The sequence below is a fragment of the Zootoca vivipara genome, chromosome 1 (assembly GCF_965207765.1).
Source record: "Zootoca vivipara chromosome 1, rZooViv2.hap1.1, whole genome shotgun sequence".
Classification (NCBI taxonomy): domain Eukaryota; kingdom Metazoa; phylum Chordata; class Lepidosauria; order Squamata; family Lacertidae; genus Zootoca; species Zootoca vivipara.
The window spans coordinates 70,853,877-70,881,107 of record NC_142582.1 but is presented as its reverse complement, the minus strand read 5'-3'; the positions used below and the strand labels follow the sequence as shown (position 1 = coordinate 70,881,107).

The 27,231-nt window shown below is 40.0% G+C and overlaps 1 protein-coding gene across 1 annotated transcript in view; it reads left to right on the top strand.

Moving 5' to 3' along the window:
* The window catches only part of QSER1 (glutamine and serine rich 1), a 34,223-nt gene extending 9,149 nt beyond the window's left edge, over positions 1–25,074 (top strand). The window contains exons 2-13 of the mRNA XM_035118204.3: positions 3,788–3,891; positions 4,644–4,805; positions 5,994–9,599; positions 10,791–11,062; positions 12,727–12,843; positions 14,784–14,917; positions 17,454–17,656; positions 19,192–19,329; positions 20,115–20,212; positions 20,648–20,800; positions 22,347–22,442; positions 23,545–25,074. Coding sequence (XP_034974095.3) covers positions 3,788–3,891; positions 4,644–4,805; positions 5,994–9,599; positions 10,791–11,062; positions 12,727–12,843; positions 14,784–14,917; positions 17,454–17,656; positions 19,192–19,329; positions 20,115–20,212; positions 20,648–20,800; positions 22,347–22,442; positions 23,545–23,685 — 5,224 coding nt within the window. The 3' untranslated portion in view covers positions 23,686–25,074. The remainder of the gene's footprint in view (positions 1–3,787; positions 3,892–4,643; positions 4,806–5,993; positions 9,600–10,790; positions 11,063–12,726; positions 12,844–14,783; positions 14,918–17,453; positions 17,657–19,191; positions 19,330–20,114; positions 20,213–20,647; positions 20,801–22,346; positions 22,443–23,544) is intronic.
* Positions 25,075–27,231: the final 2,157 nt, after the last annotated feature.

Genomic DNA, 27,231 nt, shown 5'->3' with positions numbered 1-27,231 from the left:
TCTCTCTCACACACACACACACTTAATGATAGCACCTTGGAGACCAACTGAATTTGTCATTGGTATGAGCTTTCGTGTGCATGCACACTTCTTCTGTTTCAGTCTATCTGAAGAAGTGTGCATGCACGCGAAAGCTCATACCACTGGCAAACTTAGTTGGTCTCTAAGGTGCTACTGGAAGGAATTTTTTGTTGTAATTATGCCAGACCAACACGGATACCTACCTGTAACTTAATGATGCTCATCAAGAGTGCTGCTTTTTAAACCTCTCAGCCAGCTCTTGGAGGCATACAGGGTGGGAAAGGATTGAGGGCAGTAGGAGGGAGATTCACCTTAGTTCCCCATGGGGCTGGTCCTTTAAAAACCTCTGAGCACACTGCTGCTCTTCTGCAGTACTAGGGCCTGGGAAAAGGAGTGTGCGCAGCTACCACTTCTGCCTGAGATGAGTATTATCCTTCATCAGTTCCATGAGTAGCGATGGCACCGAACAAACCATTGCCACTGAAAGCAGCTCAGAACATGCCAGAAATGGAAAGGAGTGCTTTGATCTGATCTGATTTTTTTAAAGAGTTCTGGCAAAGCATTGGAACACACCAGAATGCTCCTTCCTGTTTCTGGAGTGCTATGAACTCAGTACTGTACCACCGAAGCCAGTGTTGTTTGGCAGAGCTAAATTTGTTAAGCAGGGTGGTGGGTCTTTAAAAAAGGCTTGTCAGGACATATCAGGCAGGTGGCCTGGTGACTGTCACTGATACATACAATTCTTCATGAAATGATGGTACAAATGTACTATACAGTTGTACCTCAGAAGTCGAACAGAATCCATTCTGGAAGTCCGTTCGACTTCAAAAATGTTCGCCTTGCAATGCATGGCTTCCGATTGGCTGCAGGAAGCTCCTGCAGCCAATCGGAAGCCCCATCGGACATTCAGCTTCCAACAGAAGGTTCGAAAACCAGAAAAACTCACTTCCAGTTTTCGATCATTCGGGAGTCAGAATGTTCAACTCCCAAGGCATTTGGGAGCCGAGGTACGATTATATACTGTGTTAGCCTGGTTTCACATAACTAAAAACAATCTGGATGACCGTATGACTTGCCTTCAGTTAGACTGGGTAATACTGTACTTTCTATCCAGTCCCTGGTGTGTTTTTTTTTTTACAGGACAGGAGTTTTCTTCCCTCAGGCTATTGAAAGGCAAGTCAACCTAACAACTGAGCTTTCTGTGGCTTTGAGGGCAAGAGATGCTAAACAAAATGTTACTTTTTTCTCTCTCCCTTACTTGAAGCAGAATCCAAAGTTTGCTTTCTTAGAGAGAACTGGTATGTTTTGGATTGCAACTTTACTTAAATAAAAAATGAACTCTGATTTAGATTGATAATAGTGCTTCTGTCACTCTTAACCAGAGTGTTAAATATTTTAGTTTGAGGGGGTATCCTCAAATCCATGTCAGTTTCAGAACATTGTTGTTCCTCAGATGCTCACTGACATAACAAGAGCACATGTCTGGAGAGTGGTGGCAGATGGTGCAAATTGTGAGTAGTGAAGCTGAGAAATTTTCTTTTCCTTTCTAATCCAGAATTAAATTGGGGGGGGGGGTTCCTTGCCTCCCTACGGACCCAGATGGGTGACATAAGCCCTTTGTTTTTCTTAGATGTGAATGGCTTCTGTTGCCATCAGTGTAAGAAAGGAAAGTATAGGGGGCTTCTACATAAACTTTCTTCCTAATAGCAGCCCAACAATTCTCTCTCTCTCTCTCTCTCTCTCTCTCTCTCTCTCTCTCTCTCTCTCTCTCTCTCTCTCTCTCTCTCTCAAAAAAAAAAAAAAGCCACTGGAGGCTTCATGCTACAGAACCTTTTTACTGTTGGTTTGCTCTGCAGGTTAATGCCTCTGTAGGCTGCCCCCCCCCCATATCATTTTTGTAACTGAACTATTATCTTATTGAAATACATGTAGATTTACTTCAGTGATGCTTCTGCCACCTGCCTCTGCCTGGTTTTCAGATTCATTTTCCCATTGCAGTGATCTGTGCCCCAGCATAAGCATTTGCTGAGGATTTTTCAACCCTTGGGTGAAGGGTTTTTTTTAGTGGCCACAGTTGGGAGGAAGATACAGTCTCATTTCTCAGGACAGTTAAAATTCACACAACTGTCTGTAATGCCAAATAATATGTAATGTATACAATGCAGTCCAGAGTCTCATAAGTTCTCTGCTCAAGCCTCCGCATTCATTCATTGAGTTGCTCCTTCCAATGGTGAAGGTGTATATGTTCTCTTGTTTTGGTTGTTTGCATATAGGTGCTCCAAATGTTTACTGGAAATACAGTACAAGTTTTGTGGAGTACAATAGTTTTGAGAAAGAACGCAAGTTGAGATGCTGGTGCAATTCCGTTAGCTCTTTCTAGCAAAGTACATGTTATTTTAATAATACCGTAATGTGGTTTTGACCCTACCCTTCTACTAACATTGGAGGTTCCCATAACATTCTCTTGTTTATTGTTAAACATTAGTTAGGCAGCACCTAAAGGAAGTGGAAAAATACTAAATTTGTAAATATTTTTCTTAACATAACTTGCTTTTGCTCCTCTGTAACACAAATTGAAATCTCTTTTTAATTGCCACTAAAATTATTGCTATTAAGAGTTGAGAACGAAGGATCATTCTTCAGTAAGTACTACGTTATGTTTTGGTTGGGCAACATACAGCCCACATGCAACCATTACATCTTTCATGTAGCATTACTTTCAGGTGGTGGGTATGCAGTCCCCCACCACCACCACCAAAACAGACTTGTCATGGTATAATTTCATGTTTGCATTTCTTAACGGAAGCCTACTCTGTGCATAGTCACCACTTCCTCTTGTTTGTTTCACCTCTGACATGGGAGGCCAGACAATCATGAAGGGAAATGTGTAAGAGGTTCATACCAGTGTCAGGAGGTCCACAATTTTGCTTGCCGTGACAGGTGTTCCACTGTGCTCTGGCAAGTGTGGTGGATCTTCGACTTCTTCCCCAACTTGGAATTGGAGGGGAAAAGCAAGGAGGCATTCAAAACAAATGTGGAGACCATCACCCTTCTCCAACCTACCCAGTCTTCAGGGTTGGTAGTGGTGGGGGGAAGCTTAAACAGTGGGAGTTGGTCCACTAGCGCATCTGGGGCACAGCCCTCCCAAGGAGAACATCAAGCAAGCAAATTAAAAAAAGAAAAACCTTCCCCAAATTTCAAAACCACACACTGCACACATTTTATAATTTTATTTGAACTCTGAGAAGCTCTGCAAACATTTTATGTTTCAATACAAGTGTAATCCAAAAATATAGCTATGGATACTGCCCATACATGTCTAGGAAGAAAAAACATGTGACTAGCGTTTGAATTTGTGTGTGTGTGCCTGCGTCTGCATGTCTGTTTTTTGCTTCTGATATAGTCAGCCACAAAATTAAAAACTAGAATAATTCTGTGCTGCAGAATAATCGATTTTTACTTAGTCTATATAGCCGCTCTTTAAAATAAGTCAATGAAACAAATCTCTGTTTTGATATGTTAATGTTTTAAAGGTTATTTTATTGGTTTGGTAAACTAAAGCAGCTTTCTTGATCAGTTTGTTGATGCACATTGATATTGTGTAAATAATTGGCACTACTACAGATCAGTAACTCCTGAACCACTAAAGTTCATGTTCTTTTGAGGTTATTTTGCTTTATCCCTTTTTATGTGATTGTCAGACTTCTTGCTGTCATGTTGTTGTTTTCACTAGTTTTACGTGTTATAACTTTTACTTTCCCCCCAGTTTAAGCTATGGAGGAGGGCATTCATCCGAAACAGATTTTCACAGGCAAACATATACAACTTCCCATCAGCTTCCTGCATACGCCACTACTTCCCTTCCCGCCGGTAATAATTCTCTATGAATCTTCAGTTTAAATGGATATGTTTCTCAGGTTTTTTTTTGTATAAAACCTATTATAAATTTGTAGCACACTTCCAGCAGATGACTTTGATGCTCACAAGGGATAGTTAAAGGAGAATGTTTTGAGGAATGTGCATTATCATTTGCACTATCCTAGTAGCGCTGTTATGCACTGCATCAAATAAAAATTACTAGTCACTTAGTTTTTAAAAAACATTTCATAAATTAATGTTTTAAGTAATTTCTCTCTGTTTCCCTGTCACCACCTTACCTGCATGATTAGCCGTCAAGTTTCTGAAGAGTGTGAACCTTTTTTGGAAGGAGAGTGAAATGTACAGCTATTTTAAAGGCACAGCTACAGATAATCTGCTCGCTATTCTTATGCTAATTACATTTAGATGTCAAGGGCTGTTCATGTGGACTATTCAGTCTTTTAAAAAAATGCGAGTTAAAAGATGAGCATATAGTTTATGTTTAAACTGATGGTGCTACAATTCACATACGGTACATTTGAAGTTTATTTAGATAATCTCCACTTCCATTATCCCAGTACAGTATCTCAATACATTCTTCTGTCTTTCTTCCCCCATTAATTCCTTGTATGACTGTAAATTACCCAAGATTAGCCAGCAAGTCTTATGGTCCATTGAATGTATGGCTGCACACTTAAATGTGCAGCATATTGTGTAATGTGTAGTTTTTTGTGTTCAGACTCGTATATGATTTGTTTGTCTAGGCCTTTCTGGGATTTTTGATAACACTATGCACAGCAGCAGTAACAACACTAAAGATACATCAGTTATGAATTTTCTCTCTGCAATTGAATCCCGCAATGCTCAGGCTGTTTCTTCAGGAACTACTCTCTTGCCACAGTTCAGAGCTCCAACATGGCAGCCAGGTGACATTTTCCTAATTTTCAGAGCTTAAGTCTGTTGGTTCTCTATCAATAAGTAAATAAATATATGAAATATTAGTATCATAGAGAAATTAAGAGAGAATGTTTGTTTTAAATGTTTTTTCCCCATTTTGTTTTGCATTTCTAGGGAAATGTTTTCATTTTAAGTATTTCAAGTCTTTTTTGATTCAAAAGTACTGCATTTGTGCCTAACTGCTATTTGTAACTAGGTATTGCTCTTTAATCAGTATGTAATCCAGTTATAAACACTTAACGTTGGTTCTCTTCCTGCAAAACTGGTCTAACTTCCTTGCAGGACAAAACTGGTAATTGAACTTCTATGAAAATATTAGTCTTGGGTCAGTTTAACATGTGGGCTCTCAGGGCTGATGGTGTGTCCATATGCAGTCAGAAGTCCTTGATGACTTCGACCTATAAGTTTGCATTGCAAAAACCTAGCAAAAAAATCAGTGGCTTGCTAATTTATTACATCCTCAATTGCTTCAGGCTTCTCTTCCAATTGCTCTCACATTGTCGCACACTTGTTAGCAGGGACCATCATGGTTGCAGTCTCTCTCCCCTGGGCACAATAATGTATAAATACAATATTGTATTTATTGAAGAACTTGCATGATTATAAGAAGGACATCAGCAACTCCGAAAGACCTAGTGCCATTTAACTATATTTTGATAAAACACATAAAACCCTGGAAATAGACAAGAATTTGTTGTATATGCGTCACAGGTCACATCTAAAGCATTTAGCTATAACAAAAGTCCTAGCATATTGAAAGAGGTCCTGAATTCAAGATTGGTGCTATTAAAACAGTTGTGACATTCAAAAACAGGCTTTATAACCTCTTTCAGATTGCCATATTTATTGCACAGTAATATGTTAATCTTACATGGATTATGTTTAGTTTGCAGCCACTTGTTCCTGAATTGCCACCATATATACAAGCTTAGAAGTAGGATAGCAGAGGCTACCCAAAACAAATTCCAGGAAGACAAATGATTTCACCATCCTCTTTTATATTAATAGAATATAAGTTTTTCTGGTTCCAAATGCAGTGGTTAAATAATTCTTATTAGGTCCAAGATGGAACAAAATGGTTACGTATGTTCTTATTTCACTATTGAGTAGTCACTCCCCTTTTTATCAGTGTCTTTTTCCCCCTTTTTTAAAAACAGGCATGCATTCGTCAACCGAGCTTTTTGTTACTGGAGCCTTGCCAGCCACTGGGACGTTTCCACCAACTTCGGCCTATCAGCATCCTAACACTTTCAGCAGTAGAAACTTTGCTGCTACTCCTTCTCTTACACTTCAAGATGCAACTTTCAGTGCGGCATCAAATGGTCTTCTTACTGCTCATGACCCTTTATTGCAGATCAAGACATCCCAGAGCACCGTTCCCACAGCGCTGACCTTTGAGCGCCTGGGCAGTTCTGTGTTAAGTACCAGCATACCACCACAGTCTTCAACATATCGCTCTGCTCAAGAGTCTGCACCCCATCTCTTGCAGCCACAGTTCAGTTTGTTGCCTTCATCACTTGGAGGAGCTCAGCAGGCTCCACAAGTCTATAGTTCACCTCTGTTTACTGGTTCCACTGCCTCAATTGAAAGAGCCCTGCAGCGAGAATGTAGTGTTATTAAGCACCATCAGCGGCCTTCGAGCACACAGTCTGTTCAGGCACAACTGACTGGTTCACAGCATTCCTTACACAACTATTTATCAAGTGCAAGTGAAAACGATTTTCAGGATACATCCCGTCAGTCTTCCCTATCTTGTAGCCCAGTCGATGATGCTACTCAGGTGAGCAATGGCAGACCCCAGCAAAAGACCTCTCAAGTTTCAGTAGAACTTGCTCAGTCATACACGTCAGCGATTCCATCACCTGGTTTTCCATCTGTTTCCACTGCAAAGGCAAAACACTGTTCTACGAAGCAGCCACCAAGATCAACAAAGACTCCTAAACCACAAAGCATTGCCCCTACTGTGCAGACACAAAGCTTTTCCAAAACTGCACAGAGCCAGAATTCTGTAATAGCAGGTCAAGCACAAATCTATTCTACAGCACAGCTTCCAAGCCTCTTGTCAGTAAGCCAATCACAAAACTATGTTTCAACGCAATCGCAGAATGTGCCACCGGTCAGTCATGCACAGGTATTCTCAGCCATCAAGGTTGAGAAGCTGCCACCACTGTACAAAACACTTGCTTTTCCTGGGCAATCACAAGCAATAACTTCAGATAGCCAGACACTAAGCTATTCTTCTGATCAACAGGTATTAAGTTCAGTTTCAAATGGCAATTACTCTGGGCAAACGGATCTTTCTTCAGTCAGCCAATCTCAAAATTACTCTTCTAGTCATTCTCAGGGCTTGTCAACCATTAGCAGATCCCAAGGTAACTATTCATCTCAATCACAGGTTTTGTCAGTGGTTAGTCCTTCAGAAACATACACAACAGGGCAATCTTTAACATTAACGTCACCATCTCTTCCATATTCTTCTCCACATATTCAGAACTTGTCAGCCTCGAACCCTCCCCAGAACTATATTTCTTTACATTCTCAGGCACAAGAGCCATCTTCTCCACAGTCTCAAAAGTTTTTGCCAGTTGTCCAGTCAACTTCTTTTGCAATGCCTGCTCATTCACAGGCATTGCAAAACAACAGGTCTTCCTCAGATACTAAGTTATACAATAAAAGGGAATCTGACCCTAACTTATATCAAACGTGTAAGCAAGAGGAACAGTTCCCAATGCAAGATATGCAGGCATTGCAACAGCAAACATCTTTGGATTCCTCCACTCAGAGGCTAACTGACGATGAAGTTAATGCTCAGGATACAAATTACAAAGTTTCCAAAGCAGATAATAGGTATTCTCAAAGTGTAATCAGGAGTAACTCTCGCCTTGAAGATCAAGTTGTTGGGTTTACTTTTCAGGGATCAAAAAAAGACGAAAGAATGGTTAGTTCTGTGGCACAGCTCACCCAGCAAATTGGCCATATCACTAATGTAGGAAGCCATGATATTAAAAAGGCAGCTAATTTATTGCCAACAACCCAAGTAAATGTGGATTCTAAAGAACTCAGCCAGCAGCATTCTCTTCTGCATAAAGTACATGAAGCGAAAGCATCAGAGCAACAAGGCCAAGTCATGAGCACACCACCACAGCTTCACAGTCAAACCATAAGACATGGCCATCAGCTGTGTTTGCCTGGTGCACAGGTACTTCTAGAATCTGCCTGTGATTTGCAAATGCTTCAGCAGTCAATACTACAATCTGGCTTTGGGCACACGAAAGGTTCTTCACAAGTCCAGCTGCGCCTTCAGGGTTCTCAGCAGGTGAATCACCCGTTCCTTCAAGTAGATGGTCATATGATTCAGAGTAATGGAGGACATTCTCAGCAGCAGCTTCATTCTCAAGACTCTGAAGTTATGAAAATGAACATTTCTGAACCATCAAAGCCACTACAGCAACACTTGACATTGAAAGAGAATTTTGTGCGGCCAGATCATGAATCTAAGCATCATTTTGGTTCCCTTAGTTCTGTATGTTTTCCAGAGTCTATGCTTCTCAACGATGAGAGGAATATACTGTCTAATGTGGAAGATATCTTGGCAGCAACAGCTGCAGCTTGTGTAGGAACAACGTCTGAATTTGCCAAATCTACGGCTAATGAAGAAAATATCCAGTCAGTTGAAAATGGGGACATTTCTAAGTCTCAGTTCCAGACAATAGATGTCAGACATGTGAGTTCTAGCTTCAACAACTCATCATCTGTTGTTGGAAAGCCACTGAACATAGACAATGTTTCTTTAAATGGAGGCCAGGTTACACTAAACCTAACAGCAGTGCCTACAATGCAGCCAAAAAATAGGAACCTTGACCAACAGCACCTTGAGACTCCTGATCACATCATTCCTCCTAGAGTTGCTACCTCAGAGCTTGAACAGAGGCACGAACAGGTTCCTGGCTTAGTTAAGCAGCAGTCTGGCATTGGTAATGAATGTGAAGATAAAAACGATATTCATATGGATAGTACAATAAATGTACCCCATGGTGTTTTTAACATGGAAAGTGACAACACTGTGACAGGAAGCAAAGCTAAAGTTCTGCTGCAGCCAATATCTATGCAACAACCAGGTGTTGAAAATGGCAGCAGAGCTGAAGGCAAGAGCCAAGATTTATCACAAGAGGAACTTCAGAAGCAAAAGGACAGAGGACAAAATCAGCTTAAAAATCCCAACGAAGATGGCATGCACCAGAAGCAATTGAAGCGAAGTGGACAGTGCAAACGTCAGAATTCAAGAGGAACCGATGTTGCCTTGCCATATTCCCCTGCTCCAGAAAGCTGCCATGAAACTTACCAGCATCAAGAGAAAATGAGGCAAAAAATAAAAGAGGTGGAAGAAAAACAACCAGAAGTCAGAACAGGATTCATTGCATCTTTTTTAGATTTCTTGAAAGGTGGACCCAGGCAACAGTTTTCAGCTCCTCCTGTGCGTGTTCCTAGTCGTGTGCGGAGACCTGTTACCCCAGTTGTTAGAGCACCTTGTCCACATCCACTTTCAAAACCTCACATGGCAGCAGCAGCACCTTCTGCCTCACTTGAGAGCAGCAATGAATGTTCAAGCAGAAAGGGTGATGAGGAACTGAAGAAAAATTCAGAAGCATTGCCATCGTTTTCTTCTGATGAAGATTCTGTAGGGGCTAACCAGGATCTTCAAAAGTGCATCACTTCTGCATTATCAACTTTGGACGATGCTTCTGATAAAAAGAAAAAATCAGGTAAAGATTATTTTGTTCACAATTGGATATGTGGATCTGGTTTTAAAATAACTTAAGTAAAAGAGTCAAATGATTCACTCTTGCTTATCCCAAATGCTGTAGACAGATATCTATGTTTCACTGTTATTTAGGCAAAGCGGGATCCTGACAGGTGAAAATATACTTGGAAGTAAATTTAGCTTCCTTGAAAATGGTTTTAAGTGTTGTCACATTCCACCATTTGTTTTGGGAAACAATAGTTTTCGTCCAGTGCTGTGCAAACAGTTCCCCTCATGCAGCGGTGTTTCCTCCCACTACACAACCCCAAACTCTGTTCTAGAGGATCCCCTACCCCTTTGGATAAGATTTCTCCAGCACAGGGGCTGGAGAAGCCAGAAGAGGAAGGTATGTTTTTATGCACAGAAGTCTGCAGTGTAAGCTGTATTGGATACAACCTAGAAGGCCAGATTTAATTTGATTTTATCTAAATTCATTCTGAAGGCTTAAAGATTGTTGTAATATGTTTGTGTGACTTTACACAATCATTCTGTTCTTAAGGGCCATTTTAATGCCTAAGCTTTTTTTTTTTTAAAGAGTCTATTTTTCCTATTCATGGAGCATAAACAGTAACACAATGAGCCCTATCCAATGCAGCACAAGATAAATAATTCAATATCTGTCCTTTTTATTAAATAACTGTCCTTTTTCTTTTAGGAGGAATATTTTGTGTCCAAGTCTTGTCTTTGAAAGTGTCTCGTGTCTCCACAAAGCTAAGCTCTTGATAGTGTGTTAAGAGACAAATTCAACTTAGAAAAATCCCAGACCACCTTAGATTTACCGCAACACATTTATCATACATATTAAAAGATGGGTGTGGTCTTGTCTGTTTGTATTCCCTTTTAGCATCCTAAGGATCCAATTTCTTCCATATGTAGTTCAAAGCAGCAAACCTTTCAAATTTGAGGGTGCCTTGATTTCTTTTGGGGGTGGTGTGGAAGCTTCATTCTTTTTCTTGTATGCTGCACTAATTTTTAATGAAAAGTAAATATATTAGACATACAGTAGCCTAGGACCTCAGATAGGGGATCCTTCTAATGTCATCAGTGGAACTAGAATTTTGTTCTACTCAGTAACAATTTTTCAGTGGCTTACGATAAGCTAAAAACAGTCGTTAATTGAAATATGAAAAAATGCTCGTTTTTTTTACTTCAGAAATCGTCAAGACCATATCTAATGCCACCACCAATACTGTTGAAAGGAAGGAATCTTCTGAAACAACTAGTTCTGTGGCAGATTCTCAGGTGAAAATTTGTTCAGTGCAACATGAGAAGGGCAGAGTTGTTACAGAACACTTAGCAAAAACACAGGCAACTGCTGCAATAGAAGGATATATTGAGGATGACAACGGAGAAAGTGGAGGCGAGGGCGTGTACAGAGAACGTGATGAATTTGTAGTGAAGATTGAAGATATAGAATCACTAAAGGTAATCAATAATTTTGCTTTGAGCAATTTAAGAGAACACACTGATCAAAGAGTATTTCCTGCTATGTATAATTTTATCTCCTTTTCTTGGTATCTTGTAGTTTTGACATTTTTGGTACTTTACTGTAAATATGTGCAAATCTTTTCCGATAACAGGACTAAAAGATAAAGGTAAAGGGACCCCTGACCATTAAGTCCAGTTGCGGACAACTATGGGGTTGCGGCGCTCAACTCGCTTTACTGGCTGAGGGAGCCGGTGTTGGTCCGCAGACTTTTTGGGGGGTCATGTGGCCAGCATAACTAAGCCACTTCTGGCGAAACCAGAGCAGCGCATGGAAACTCCGTTTACCTTCCCGCCAGAGCGGGAAGGGAATCTACTTGCACTTTGACGTGCTTTTGAACTGCTGGACAGGAGCTGGGACAGAGCAACGAGAGTTCACCCTGTGGCGGGGATTTGAACCACTGACCTTCCGATTGGCAAGCCCTAGGCTCTGTGGTTTAGACCACAGCGCCACCCGCGTCCCAACATGGGACTAGCGTTTATAAATGTATATATTACTTTTCAATCTTACGATTGCTTGTTACATGGAGACTCAAACTGAGATCCTACTAAAACATTGTTTAGGAAATTTAACTGGTTTTTCTTGATATCTGAGTTGATAGACCATGGTTTGAAATTGGCCGTTAAACCAGAAGTGGAAACTATGGTTTCAATGGGTTTGTGGTGATCAGTTTTGGGTGATGCCTGAGCTGACAAGCTATAGTTGTGCCCATCACTCTCTAAAAACAAGGAAGAAAACAGCAGCCTACCCTCAAAACAACTTGTTAACTTAATATCACCTCTGGGGTAGGTATGAGAATTCTCATTGTCATTTACTTGTATTCAGATCTGCAGTAAATACTGTTTGGTTGGGTTTTGATAGTTTTATATACAGTATTTTTACAGCATTTTCAAATGGCTTTATTAAATCATTAAATTGGGGATATATATTTAAAGCATGTTGTTGTTGTTGAATTTATATACCACCCTATACCCAGAGTTCTCAGGGCGGTTCACTGGAAAGATCACAAATATGAGATATTTCCATTTGCTGTTTAGTTGTCACGACTTCAAAATAATGAAAGAGGGGATTGTAGTGTGGTGCAGTGGATGTAGTGCTGGGTTTTCCCATGAGTAGAATTATGTTCATGTATACCAGGACTGGCAAATATGCTGTGGCCTATTAGATACTGTTGGTCTCCAATTCTCATTGGCCCCAGCCAGCATAGTCAATAGGGATGATGGGACTCTAGCAATGTCTTGAGGGCCAAAGGTCTTGATTTATATGCTTGGAAAGGCCCACACCCTTCAGTTTGACTTTCAACTGGCAATTGCAATCATTACAGTATGTGTTGAGAGCTACTATGGAAAACAAAATACTGTGTAAAACAGGCATAGGCAACCTTGGCTCTCCAGATGTTTTGGAACTACAACTCCCATGATCCCTAGCTAACAGGGCCAGTGGTCAGCAATCATGGGAGTTGTAGTTCCAAAACATCTGGAGAGCCAAGGTTGCCTATGCCTGGTGTTAAATATACAAACTCATGAAGGTAGGGTGCAGTTGAGGCTAATCACTTCAGCTGCATAAAACTAATTGAAATGGCTGCTTTTTTCCCCCCTTGCAGGTTGCTTTAAAAACAGGAACGGAGCCTCCAGCCATCTGGAAGGTTCAAAAAGCTTTGTTGCAGAAGTTTGTTCCTGAAGTGCGAGATGGGCAGAGAGAGTTCACAGCTACTAACAGTGTATGTACAAGGATTCCACATTAATCTTGGTACTCAGCAACAAAGAACTCTGTGACATTGTAGTCCCTATGATAATAGAGGTTCTTTCATAAACTACTGCTGGCAGAAAGGAATGTTCCTGCTGCCACCTCTTCCTTCTCCCCTTCCCAGGCATTCATTGCTTGTGCCACTCCTTTTTCATGGCAGGCTTAACCTGCTGTGACGTGCAAATCAGATATTGTGTGGTTACTAACTGTAATGATCAGAACCACTTGAAAGGCCACTGGGTCTTTTATTCCCCCACTGAAGGATCATTTCTAATTCTCCTAACTGTAACTGAGCTTCTAATGCCTTAGGCTTCAGAAGCACAGGTCAGGCACATTACATATTATGTCCCTTTGAGCTAAACAGGTGTATTTAATTGTACCGAAACCTTCAGGCTAAATAATGTGCTTATAAAAGAGTAACCTATTAGACATTCTTATTATTAGTGATGAATAGATGATCTAAATTTTATATGCTGATTCTTTTAACTTGGAGTGTGTGATAAGCTTAACTCTATTTATTTGGTTGCATCAAGACTTTTCACAAGTGAAAACTCTACTCATAGCATTGGAGGGGATCCCGAGGAACATCTAGTCTAACTCCCTGCAATGTAGGAATCTCAACTAGATCATACATGACAGATGGCCATCCAGTTTCTGCTTAAAAACCTCCAAAGGAGAAGAGTCCACATCTCTTGTGGGAATCTGTTCCACTGTCAAACAGTTCTTACCATCATAAAAAAATTCCTTCAGTAGCACCTTAAAGACCAACTAAGTTTTTATTTTGGTATGAGCTTTCGTGTGCATGCACACTTCATCAGAAACACTGAAACAGAATCCACCAGACCCTTATGTATATTCAGAGGGTGGGGGTGGGGGTAATGGGAATGGGTGATGGGCTGATGGGAGTGGTAAACCTGTAGATGGCTGTTAACGACTGTTGATGACTGCAATTGGTCCTGGGGGAAAAAAGCAAGGGCTGAGGCGCTAAAGAAAGCTTGATCATGCATAATGAGATAAGAATCCAATGTCCTTATTCATCCCAGGTGGCTCCATGGTTTTAAGCTTGGTAATGAGTTCCAATTCAGCAACTTCTCTTTCCAGTCTGTTCCTGAAATTTTTCTGTAATAAAACAGCTGCTTTGAGATCTTGTATAAATATATTTTATTATATATATTATTTATTATATATTTATATATATATTATTTTATCAAAGCAGCTGTTTTATTTTTAACTTGAATCCATTGGTTTGGGTCCTAGCCTCTGGAGCAGGAGGCAACAAACTTGTTCCCTCTTCCATGTGACAGCCCTTTAGATATTTGAAGATGGCTATGATATCTTCTCTCACTCTCTTCTTTACCAGCTAAACATATCCATTTTTCTCAACCATTCCTCATATTGTATTTTTAATATTCTGAACCACCCTGAGATCTACAGATGAAGGGTGGTATACAAATTTAATATAAATAAATAAAATAGGCATGGCTTCCAGACCCTTGATAATCTTGGTTGCCCTCCTCTACATATGTTCCAGCTGGTCAATATCCTGCTTAAATTGTGGTGCCCAAAATTGGGACACAGTACTCCAGGTGAGGTCTGACCAAGACAGAATAGTGCCCTTGATCAGGACACTATATTTCTGTTGATGCAGCCTAAAATAATGTTAGCTTTTTCCTTTTTTTCTTTTTTTTGCTGTGCATTATTACACTGCCTCTCTTGAGCTTAGTTCCCACCTACTTCAGCTCTCCCATGTTACATCCCAGCCCTTTCCTGAAGGACCGACAGGAGGGATAGATGCCTTGCGCTTACACTTACATCTGGACGCAACCCATTATTTAAACTTAAATATAAATTATCCTGTACAAAATTGAGTGCAAGAATCTGCATGTACTATGTCTGCGTTTTTTCTCGTTGCAGTATCTTGGGTATTTTGGAGATGCAAAATCCAAGTACAAAAGAGTATATGTGAAGTTTATAGAAAATACAAACAAGAAAGAGTATGTCAGAGTGTGTTCCAAGAGACCCAGAAATAAGCCTGTACCGCCTGCAAGGTATTTTATTTTGATAAAATAATGTGTCAAATAGAAAAGCTTTAAGATTTGTATATTTTAATTGAAATATTTTGTATTTTTTTACAGCAGGCATCCATAATATTTATTTGTGGTTGCAACAAATAGAATAGACTAAAAAGGTGAACTGGTTTGCATAATTACACATTTTGGGCTTGCATGGTTCTCTTCCATGTATAAGAGGAGGAGTGAAAGTATCTTCACTCACTTTTGACTAAACCATCATTTCCCATTATGCACAAACTTTGGAAACTGAGGTTTAGGCAAAAGAATATGGAACTTTCATTCTCCTTGTGTATAATGGAGAACAGAACAGGAGCATCTTGGCTCTTGAGTCCTGGAAGATCTGCTCCTTGCTTTTCTAGCCTTTTTCCACCTGGTCTGGGAAGACGGGGCCCTGACCAACTCTAGCTACGAAAGCTGAGGCTGCTGAACAGACTCTGGGGTTGGAGTATTGCTTTGGGGTTTTTTTGTTGCTGTTATTGCTACTAATTTTAGGATCTTTATTTTTGGATCTTATGGTTTATTATGGTTGGCTGCTTTTTGATGTGTTTTGTTTATTGTTTGTGACTACTTTTGTTACGTTTATAATTATGTGAATCTTTTCATGTTGTAAGCTGCCTTACAACTGAATTGAATAATAATAATAATACTAATAATAATACTAATAATAATTTATTATTTATACCCCGCCCATCTGGCTGGGTTTCCCCAGCCACTCTGGGCGGCTTCCAACTGAATATTAAAAACAATATAGCATCAAACATTTAAAACTTCCCTAAACAGTTGTCTTCTAAAAGTAAAATAGTTACTTATTGCCTTGACATCTGCTGGGAGGGCGTTCCACAGGGCGGGTGCCACTACCGAGAAGGCCCTCTGTCTGGTTCCCTCCAACTTGGCTTCTCGCAACGAGGGAACCGCCAGAAGGCCCTCGGTGCTGGATCTCAGTGCCTGGGCTGAATGGTGGGGGTGGAGACGCTCGTTCAGGTATACAGGACCGAGGCCGTTTAGGGCTTTAAAAGGTCAGTACCAACACTTTGAATTGTGCTAGGAAACGTACTGGGAGCCAGTGTAGATCTCTCAGGACCGGTGTTATGTGGTCCCGGCGGCCACTCCCAGTCACTAGTCTAGCTGCCGCATTCTGGATTAATTGCAGTTTCCGGGTCACCTTCAAAGGTAGCCCCACGTAGAAAAATTGCAGTAGTCCAAGCGGGAGATAACCAGAGCATGCACCACTCTGGCAAGACAGTCTGCGGGCAGGTAGGGTCTCAGCCTGCGTACCAGATGGAGCTGGTAGACAGCCGCCCTGGACACAGAATTAACCTGTGCCTCCATGGACAGCTGTGAGTCCAAAATGACTCCCAGGCTGCGCACCTGGTCCTTCAGGGACACAGTTACCCCATTCAGGACCAGGGAGTCCTCCACACCTGTCCGTCCCCTGTCCCCCAAAATGACTCCCAGGCTGCGCACCTGGTCCTTCAGGGGCACAGTTACCCCATTCAGGACCAGGGAGTCCTCCACACCTGCCCACCTCCTGTCCCCCAATAACAGTACTTCTGTCTTGTCAGGATTCAACCTCAATCCTGATGAGCACATGACCCTAAGACACTCTGCAGCCCATTGGCAGTGATCTAAACCATAGTTGTGTAATGTTGTTCATAGATACGTTTTCCCCAGCCGGTATTTTTCAGATTAATTTCATTCTTTGGGTTTCCTCTTAGTTCCTTCTGTGGAGCTTGGTTGCTGTTAAATGAGAAGTGACATTCCTTCTTTCTCCCATTCACAAAATTCTACTAGTTAGTCTTTTAGCATCTAATGGTTGGGTGGGAGCAACCTCGGGTATGCATGAGTGCATTTGAACACATCAGATTACAGTGGTACCTCTACTTACGAATTTAATGCGTTCTGAACACACATTTGTAAGTCGAAAAAATTTGTAAGTCGAATCCCATAGGAATGCATTGGGAGAAAAAATTCGTAAGTCAAAGCAACCCTATCTAAAAATTCGTAAGTAGAAAAAATCCTATCTAAATCGCATCCAAGATGGCGGACGGAGCTCCATTTGTAAGTAGAGTTATTCGTAAGTAGAGGTACCACTGTACCAGCTTACAAGATATTCAGAACTGATGTGCTATATCTAATCATGACCTCTCACTTGCACAATGGAAACCTGCTTTGCAACAGGACTTCTTCCTCATCCAGTTCCTCTCACTGTGCTCTCAAAATCAGCTGCTCCACCCTTCTGGAGCAGATTTGTTTCTGAGGTGGGTGCGGAGTCCGGGGGAGCACTGGATCCACACTGCACTGGATCGTTCCTAGTAGTTAAATCATTTAAACAATTGTGCTTGTCTACAGGTGAAAATGGAGTAAAAGACCATAAAGGAATTAATGGAGAGAGAATAACAGAGGTTAAACTAATGAATAACCTAAATGACCTTCATTTATAAACCTTAATTTATAAAAGTGAAACTCATATTCGCAATAGTTCCTTGCATTTACTCTCTCTTTCAATTTGTAGGCCTGTCCATTGTAAGCCAAGCACTAGTATCAATAAATCTCCTGAGCCTCCAGCATCAAAAACTACACCTGCAACAACAAAAGTTTCTGTAGTGAAACCCAAAGCTAAGCAGCCAAAGATAAAGGCAGAACCACCACCAAAGAAACGGAAAACATGGAAAGAAGAATTGCCCCCTGCCCCTCAACTCCAGAATGATGAAGAAGGTAAGTACCACAATGTCAAAACTAGGTATTCTGATTATGTAATATCTCCCAAAAAATTAACAAGCTTTGCAAATTTCTCAGCGGAACTTGGTGGAGAGGTGCTAACTTGATAGGAAAACCTTATTCTCAACAAGTGCCCTGAAGAAGGTTGCTTTTAACCGAAACACATTGGACTTCATTTTGCAAAAACTGTATTTTGTAAAGATTTTTTATTGGCACCACTTTGAGGCTCAGCCACTTTCCTGACTTCTCTTGCTTTTGGTGCTGCTCTAACCCTAACCCTAACCCTAACCCTAACCCCTTTTAGTAGAACAAAAATTCATGTTGTCGTAAAATGTAATTTGCCATTTTGTCGCATGATAATTGCGAACATTTCAAAGCCATCATTTGTGAAGAGGGCAACTTTTTTAAATATTGCTTCATAACATAGGATGAGTGGAGTCTTATGCAGACATTGCCAGCACACATTTACTTTGCATATGGAGGAGGGAACAGGGGCTGCACCTCTTGGACCCAGCTCAGCGTTAACAAAAGTTTGCTTGTTGAGCTCAGTGTCTCTGAAGGGATGCTTACATGCATGCAGCTATACATGTATAAGCACCCCGCATGGTTGGGAAGCACAATCACATGGAATGCCAACACATTTGCAACTCTTTGCAGACAGCATGCTCAACAACACATAGGCATCTAAGAGATGGGGCAGGCAGTGTTGGCTATAGGGTCAGTAACACTCTGTGGAATGGTTTTACCTTTGGCAATTTCTGTCAGGCAGAAAAGTTTCTCCCAAGTCTCCACTCCACTGTCCTTATTAGGAATGACTTCTTTAACATTTAATTTTAAGTGGCACTTGCAGTGTCTTTGGGCATTGGTTGATTCTTCTGTGGCAGCAATGTTGCTTTCAGATGTTGCTTTGAGTTTTCAAAGCAAAGGATGCTAATTTTCCAAAATGAAGCAAAAGTTTAAGCTTAAATTTGAATGCAATATGATCATAAAAACTCATCCTAAGCACTATTTTTCAGCTTATAACTAATCCAGTAAGAATCTATATTTTGTTGTTCTTGTTTAAATTATTTGAAGCTTTTTTTCAACTGTTAAGGATCTTAACAGTTCAGTCCTTACTAAAATTATGCATACAGTCATACCTCATGATACATCTGCTGCAGGTTGCGTCTTTTCAGGTTATGGACGCGCCGAACCCAGAAGTCTCAGAACAGGTTACTTCCAGGTTCGGCGCGTCCGTAACCTGCACGCATACGCAGAAGCGCTAAATCGCGCTTTGTGCATGCGCAGAAGCACCGCATTGCGTCACGCGCATGCATAGATGCAGCGCTTCATGTTGCGGCCTTTTCATGTTGCAAACGGGCCGCCGGAATGGATCCCGTTCGCAACATGAGGTACCACTGTACTAACCATCTTGGTATACCTGTATTTCTTTGAATGGTCACTAGAGGTCACCAGAATCGTAATAAATTTCTAGGCCTGTAAACAAAATGCAATTGGAATAATATATTTGTATTTTTGGTACTGTATTTCAGACACTGCATCTCCAGCTCCTATTATTGCTCGTTTTTTGAACACCAGAGCTATGAAAGAAACATTTAGGAGCTATATGGAACTGCTTGTTAGTATTGCCTTGGATCCAGATACTATGCTGGCATTGGAGAGGAGCAATGGTACAGTGTGTTCAACCTTTCACTTTGTGTAGCTTATTTCTGTTTCCCATATGATATCTTTGTTCAAGGAACAGATAAGACATCAGCTTGAGATCACAAGCATTTAGAGTTCAGGGGTCCCAAACGGTAGTCTGTAGATCACTGGTAGGGGCAGCCTTCTAGGGGGAGGGGCCACATGTCAATGGTGGGAGGGTCCAGAGGCAAAGATGGGAGGGCAAATATGACTCTTTGTATTATAGCCTAATTCTAGTCATGCAAAAGTCAGGTTTCTATACGCACATACCTCAATCCTCCCATCTAGGCAAGCAAGAGATCTGGCTTGTTTATATACTGCGACAAACACACAAGACGTAATTGGCTGTGCATTCACATAAACAATACTTTTCTATATATTCTTATCACAATATCAAATGTTTATCTTGCACATAAACAACACATAAAGTGCAGTAATATAGACGGAAGTCCCAATAGATCAGTTCATTCATAAAGACCAATTATCTGCTAGTTTCTGTTCCACATATGTTCATAAAGTCCAAATTGGAGCCTACTACAGTTCCAGAGAAACTGTGCAGAAACCATTAGTTCTATTATCTTGATACTTCATATATGAACATATGCCACTGATGAAGCCCATGAGAGCAAAAACTCTGTGAAACTGTAGTAGGCTTCAGTGGGTTACTGAGCTTGTTTGTGACTCTGTAGGTACACTTTTTCCTACCTCTTTCTGCTTCTGGCCAATGCTTGCTTTGCATTGAAGTATCATACATTGTGTTCTGCTTTTTCAGATGAGCTGCTTTTGCCTCATATGAGAAAAATAGATGGAATGCTAAATGACAATAGAAAAAGGCTGCTGTCCAAATTGAGCTTGGAGCGTTCACTCAAGGTATTGATAGTGAAAATGGTTTTATTAATTATTTACTGCTCTTACATCGTTTGAGATCTTTTGGGAAGTGATGTCTAATCATACAAAGCAAATAAAACAGCAGTGCAAATTCCTGTTGGATTTCTTGTATATATTTTTATCCTTTCAGATAAAAATTGCCTAGCTATAATCCTGCATTTTCAGATGAAAGGGAGACTTCCTGTAAACATCAGTGAGCATAATATGAAAGAAACTATATCTTACCTTAATTGGGCAAATCACCTGAACAGGATTAACTCAATATATTTTTAAGAACTTGAATAACAGTAATTGCTCCTGCATTCTTTTAAAGACTTAATTTATCAAAGAATTCTGATAAAATTTGTAGCTTATTAATTTGATGTAGTGGAATCCTACACAGACTGTAAATTTCTGCATTTTTTCCTCTGTTCTAAGGCTGCTTTGGAAAGCTTCCCTGAACTGACCGTAATCAATCGAGATTCTAAAACAAAAACTGGAGTGAGTGTAATTCCTAGAATCAAAATGAATGGCAAAGCTTATAACAAGAAAACACTGAGGATTTCTAAAGCAGCCTCAAAATTAGCACAGGTATGTGTGTTTTTTTAAGTGTTTGGGGGTGGTTTGCTGCTATATTTTTAATGGAACACTAATATCCTTACTAGAATAATCTTCTTTACAGGCATTATCTAAAACGTGATACTAAACTTTATGCTTTCCAGTTGTGCATTTTCAAAAAGAAACTCATAAATTATTTAACAGTAGTTTAAAAAAATATTTGACTGGTTTAATTTTCTTTGAAGTCCAGTAAGAAACTGTATTCTTAAAAAAGTAAATACGTTGAAGTAGAGAATAGAAAAGGGGCCCTGTGAAGGAAATATTTCACAACAGGAGGTATTCATTTTCCTTATGAATGAGCCATCACACAAAAGTACTGACCTACCCCATACCCTTTTTATTTGGTCCTCTGGAGGCTGCAGACCTACATGCACCTACCCTGAGAGTTGGTAAGCCCCACTGAACTCAAATGGGACTTCTAAACTGATGTGCATTCAGATTTAGTGTAAGCATCTCTCTCTGATGGTTCCAGGTCTGCCATTATGGCTGGTAATATTGACAATTTTATTTATGGCTTCCTTTGCACTTACCTTGTTGCCTTTTTAAACCCCTACATAGTAGCTTTGACATTTGACTTCAACCTGTATCAAAACATGTTAATACTCTATGTAAGCAACTGCAGTGGTTCTCCAAATCTCTGCCTCTGCGAGCCCTAGACATTTAACTATCTGGCAAATATTTTCCCCACTGAACTGCTTTCGTTGAATGCCACCATAAGGTACCCAGGTGGAAATGATGGAAGACATTTCCTGAAAGGGTTTTTCATCAGTACTGTATAGCAAACAGAAATAAGTAGTCTGCAATTTGCCTATCTGAAGTGGGAGAGAGAAAAATGTTAAGGAGTTTGGGAGGGGGGTTGCAGCAGCAGCAGCAAACTGAAGGCAGCTGCACAGTGATGTTTGGACTGAGGGTATTCAGCACAAGGGGGTGAAATGCCTAAGAGAAAATAGAATCCGAGAGTGAACAAGAAACAAGCATTCACCTATTCATCCATTGTGATATCTGAGAAGCACATCAGAGGGAGGAGGACCCAGGCATCATCACCAGAGAGGGTAAAACTTAAAGGGCATGAAATCAACATCCCAAGCCCTGTTAAGCTTTACTAGGCAGAATGGCAGGGTAGTGTTGGCTGGCACTAAACTGGGCCTCCCATTGTAAACTGGGAAGGTTGAACTCCATTCATAGTAACTGGGTTATTTTTGCCAGTTCCCCTGTGTCCTGTGAAAAGCTGCTATGGAGGGTGAGAGAGCCACTGGAACAATGTGGGAGGATGCACAGGGACTGCAGTGGGAAGGTGAAATATAATGAGCAGTGCCTCCCTCAACCCCCTTTGCAAGAGTCTCTGCTGGATCTCAGTTCCATTTGCAAACTGAAGGATTAATCTAGGCCCAGGCCTTGTGTGGATGAATGTATTCACAAGTGCATATTATCTCTGAGTGGTCGGAATAATTATTGGTACCAATAAATTCATCAGTTCATAGTTAACTTCATGGCTAATAAAAACTATTTTCCTCTGCAGGAGTTTGCTGTAGATCCAGAAAAGATATCATTGTGCTCTTTATATCACTCACTCCATCATTACAAATACCACATGTTTCTGAGGTGTAAAGTTGAGGTCAGTTTTTATCAAGTTGATGATAGCATTTTTTGTTTTCTATCTGATTCTGTCACATTTATCTATAAATCTAGGAGTAGTTCATAAATTCTGAAATAAAATAAATAAAAACCATGCTGTGGAAGTTATACTAGTTAAAATACTAAGATTTGTTGATTACAGTAATATGGGGGGGTTTCAAGACTTCTTGTGAACAGGAAACATTAAGGTTATTATGTGGATTGAAATGAATGCAGGTAGCTCAGACAAAAGAAAAACTTGCCAATTTTATTTATGATATTTAGTTATTTTTATACAGGGTTGCAATATTTAAAAAACACACAAAAATACATACCATAGTAACAAACAAAATCAGTACTCCCTGCCACCACATACACAGAGTTTAAAAGGCCATAGATTGTATAATTAGCCAAAGGCCTGAAAGTAGAGGAATGTTTTTGCCTGGTGCCTAAAGATGAAGTGCCAGGCAAGCCTCCCTGGGGAGTGTGTTCCACAAGTGGGGAGCCACCACAGAAACTGCCTATTCTCGTGTTCCTGCCCTCCAGGCCTCTCGTGGATGGGGCACGTGAAGAAGGGCCTCCGATGATGATTGCAGGGTCCCAGTTGCTTCATGTAGAGAGAGGCAGTCTTGGGTAGTGTAGTCTTGAGCTGTTTAAGGCTTTATAGGTAAACACCAGCATTTTTAATTGGGCCCAGAAACTCATTGGCAGCCAATGCAGAAGGGCTAGGATTGGTATTATATGGTCAAACCATGTTGCCCTGGTCTCTGCACCACTGAGGCCACCTGAGCCTCAAGCGACAGCCTTGGATCCAGAAGTACTCCCAAGCTGCATACCTGCAGAGAGTGTAAAGTTATTAAATAATATTGTAGGTTGTTCATGAGTACAGAAATGGAGCTTTAGTCGAGGAACCTATTTGGCTGCACAAGGAAATTCATTAGTATCAATGCATTGTATTTTGTTTATGAGGTTGTCCCTTGGTCACAGGTGGTTTGTGGGTGGCTGAATAAATCCACTAAAACGTAAGACCTCTGACTTCTGAGAGTATTGAGAATGAATAGATATCTGCAAACTAATCTCCTGCTTCCATTGCTCCTCCATAGATTTCTTCCGTTCAGAAGAAGAGTGGAGATCTAGGCCAGGAGGAGATTGTACAGCAATGCATGAAAAATATGAAATGGGTAGAAGACCTCTTTGAGAAGTTCGGTGAACTTTTGAATCATGTACAGCAGAAATGTTCATAACAGACACTGTCCCAAATGTTACTTTTTTTTCTCTATAGCACACATCATGAGAAACTGAAAGGTCAGAGAAGCTCTGGTTAATCTGGTCATGCCACAATATTCTGAGTCTGAGGAATCTGTGGTGTTCTTGGTTCCGTGGCTTCTGATGAGGAAAAATTATGCTGCCATGAAAATGGAACTACAAATGAACCTCACTGCATTTTTAATCTGAAGAATGATTTTTTTTTCTATTTTGTAAACTCTTGTATTGAAATGACAGGTTTATTTTTGAAATGATCAAAGCATGCACTAAATATATATTTTTGGGCTACGGTGAAAATAATACTGAAAATATGGCCTTTTCTGGCTCTGTACACAATGTACAAATATTTACATTGGTCTGATCAAGTAGAGTCTTCTACATTTTGCAAACAGAGCTAATATGACGTTAAATTCGCCATATTTAACGCCACCACAAATTCAGAATTATCATTCTGCTTTATGGACTCCTTTTACTGCTGTTATGTTCAGGAGGCTGAACATGGAGTTGGTGCAATCCTTTGACGGCTATTTTGTGTCAAATTATATTGTAATGAAGCGCAATGACTTTAACTATTTTCCCCTTTTTTATTTTGAAGAAAAACGTATTTTTCTTTATACTGTGCTTTTTTTTCCTTTGGAAAGAAATCAGTTGTACATTTTATCTCACAAATAGTTGTATTTTTCACAGAGAAAATATTGTGGCTTACAATTGTTTTGTGTATCTTTGTAATACACTTTCATGGTTTTCAGTAAATTCTGTTCATTTTTATATATTAATTTCATATTGTAAACTATATCTTAAGATAATCCTTTTGTTTATACAGGTTTCCTTCAGTGTTAACCAGGAATAAGACATACTAGACTTTATAAGTTTGCTTTATAAGTTAAGTTGTGTTTAAACACTGCATTTTATTTTCTGATTAATGAAAATAAATTTCTTACTAAAATAACATGAATAATTGAAATTTTCATTGAATAGCTACTATATTTCTCTTCTGGATACCGAAGATTGATGATTGGATAGACTATATGCAGTGTTAAACACAGCTGACATTTTTTAAAAATTGGTAATGGCAGAACTGTTTGCTTCTTGGTGCCTTTTCAAATCCTCAGACATTCTTTTGTAGTTGTCTTTCTCAGCTGGGTTATTTTTTAAATCAGTAGGACCAGTAGTCCCACTTAGACTACAAATGTGTTAAACTCAGATCAGTAGGAAAATTTCTTCATCTGCCAACAGAATGCCTTACCTTAGTCTTGGATTCAAAATGTGTAAGTCCTCTGCTTGGATTTGTAAAAGGACTAAACGTATTGTACTTTTGTCAGATAATATATATACATAAATTATATATATATATATAATTCAATTGTCCTTTCACTGCCACTTAGTGCCTTAATTTCAGCCAAGAAAGCAGGATTCTTCATTCACTAGCCAATCAGGATATTCTTATATGTAGCATGGTGTATTTTCTTTAGTTGTACATATGTTCATTGCACCTTAGATTTGTAAAGAAGAATGAAAGGCTGTGATCATGAATTAAACTAGGATTTCAAAATATGAAAGGACAACATTTTTGATCTTGATATCTATTATGTTGGTTTACCTCTGCATTTTCAAAAGGTTTTTATATTGTAGGACGTGGTGGTACTCTATTTTTCTGATGGGGGGGGGAATGCAATGAAAAATTTGGTAAATTTCTTGTTGATATTTGTCTTAAAATATCTTCATACTGCACTTGCCTTGAAAAAGCCAAGTTGTATTACTGTGACTGTGACTTTGCTGTATTTCTGCTACTTCTGTAGAAGAACTAAAGGTCTAGACTCAAGCTATACCAGTGTTAGGGCTGTATCTTGATCCTCTTCCTAGAAACATTTCAGGCATGAATCTTACCTGCAAACAAAGAAGCGTAATACTGCCGAATTATCTTGGAAACCTCAGCATATATACATCCTCCCTGCAAACAAATGTACATCTTCACTCATAATTAAGGCTGCAATCTTTTACCTGCTTATCCAAGCCCTGTAGAACTTCTGAGACTTTCTTTTGAGCAGGCATCTGTAGCATTGCTCTGTGAGAGTATGTAATGTTAGGAAGATATTTGAAAGTCTTTTTATAATGTAGATGCAATATCCTTGGGGCCATCGTGTAAATAACCTGCTCAGCTGGAGGAAGATACTCTCATACTTCTCATTTTAGAATTGAAATACTTAAAAACCAGTCACTGAAGGTTCAAAGTGCAAAAACAAAATGTGTTCTTCTACAGCAAAGTAATATACATTTCAACACAAGCTTACACATATATTGGTTTAATAATTAAACTTTAATTAAACAAAAGAGCTGGGGTTGCCCCATGTTGTAGACCAGGCATCTCCAAACTGCGGCCCTCCAGATGTTTTGGCCTACAACTCCCATGATCCTTAGCTAGCAGGACCAGTGGTCAGGGAAGATGGGAATTGTAGTCCAAAACATCTGGAGGGCCGAAGTTTGGGGGATGCCTGTTATAGACCCAGGATGAAAGCCTATGCCCACTTACCTAAGACTAAGTCTCATTTAAATCAATGGAACTTACTTCTGAGGAAATTGGTAGGATCGTGCTGAGTCGGTGGCAACTTTATCAAGTGAATGATAAATAAGAAACTTTCTCAGGAATATGGGAGTAGAATGGAAAAGACAGTTTTGTATTGCTAGATGGGTGTTCAACTTCCTACCTTCAGAGAACTCTTGCATCAACTGGTTTGCCCTCCCTGTGTTTCAAGAAATGCCTGTACGTTGCAAGGAGTGTCTGTTCTAGGGTACACAACTTCATGTTGAGCATTGGTGAGGCCTATTAGGCCTAATCACTATACCACATGAAGTGTGGACATCTTGAAACACACCCAATGTCTTTTGTGACTCTGTGGCGCAGGAAAAGGTCGGCAGCTGTAGGGGCCTGGGTGTATTCCTAGGCACAATTGCACACCATTTCTCTCTTAATTGAGAAGCCTCTAATTAGTTTTGAGCATCTTCCATGGTTCCTATAAACAACAGAGAATATCACCATGCTAGGCAGACAATGTTTTATGTATCCAGAATTAAGCAAGTTTAGGAGAATTAAATGCCATTTGGGAAAATAAAATGTAAGCAAAGATTTTAGGCTTCTTGTACCAACAGATTGAAGAAATTTGCCTTCGCTGTAGCAATAACTCTGTATTTCCTGCATTCAGGGAATATGTTTTGTAGCTATAAGGGGACAGAGTAACAGCAACGTTACTTGAGAAATCCAGTTATTTGCTCAGAGACATTTTCTAAATATTCTGGGATAAAAATTGAACATTACTCGTGACAACCGCCTTGTGTTTTCTTCCTTCCAAGGAAACCCCCCCCCCCCCCGGGGCAAGTAGAAGTTTTGAGAGAGTGCTGGATATGCTTTGGAGAACTGCCAGTGCACTTACAATAAGTAGAGTTATAGGATTTGAGCAGCGGAAACCTCACCTAAATGCAATATACAGTGGAACCTCGGTTTATGAACACCTCGGTTTATGAATTTT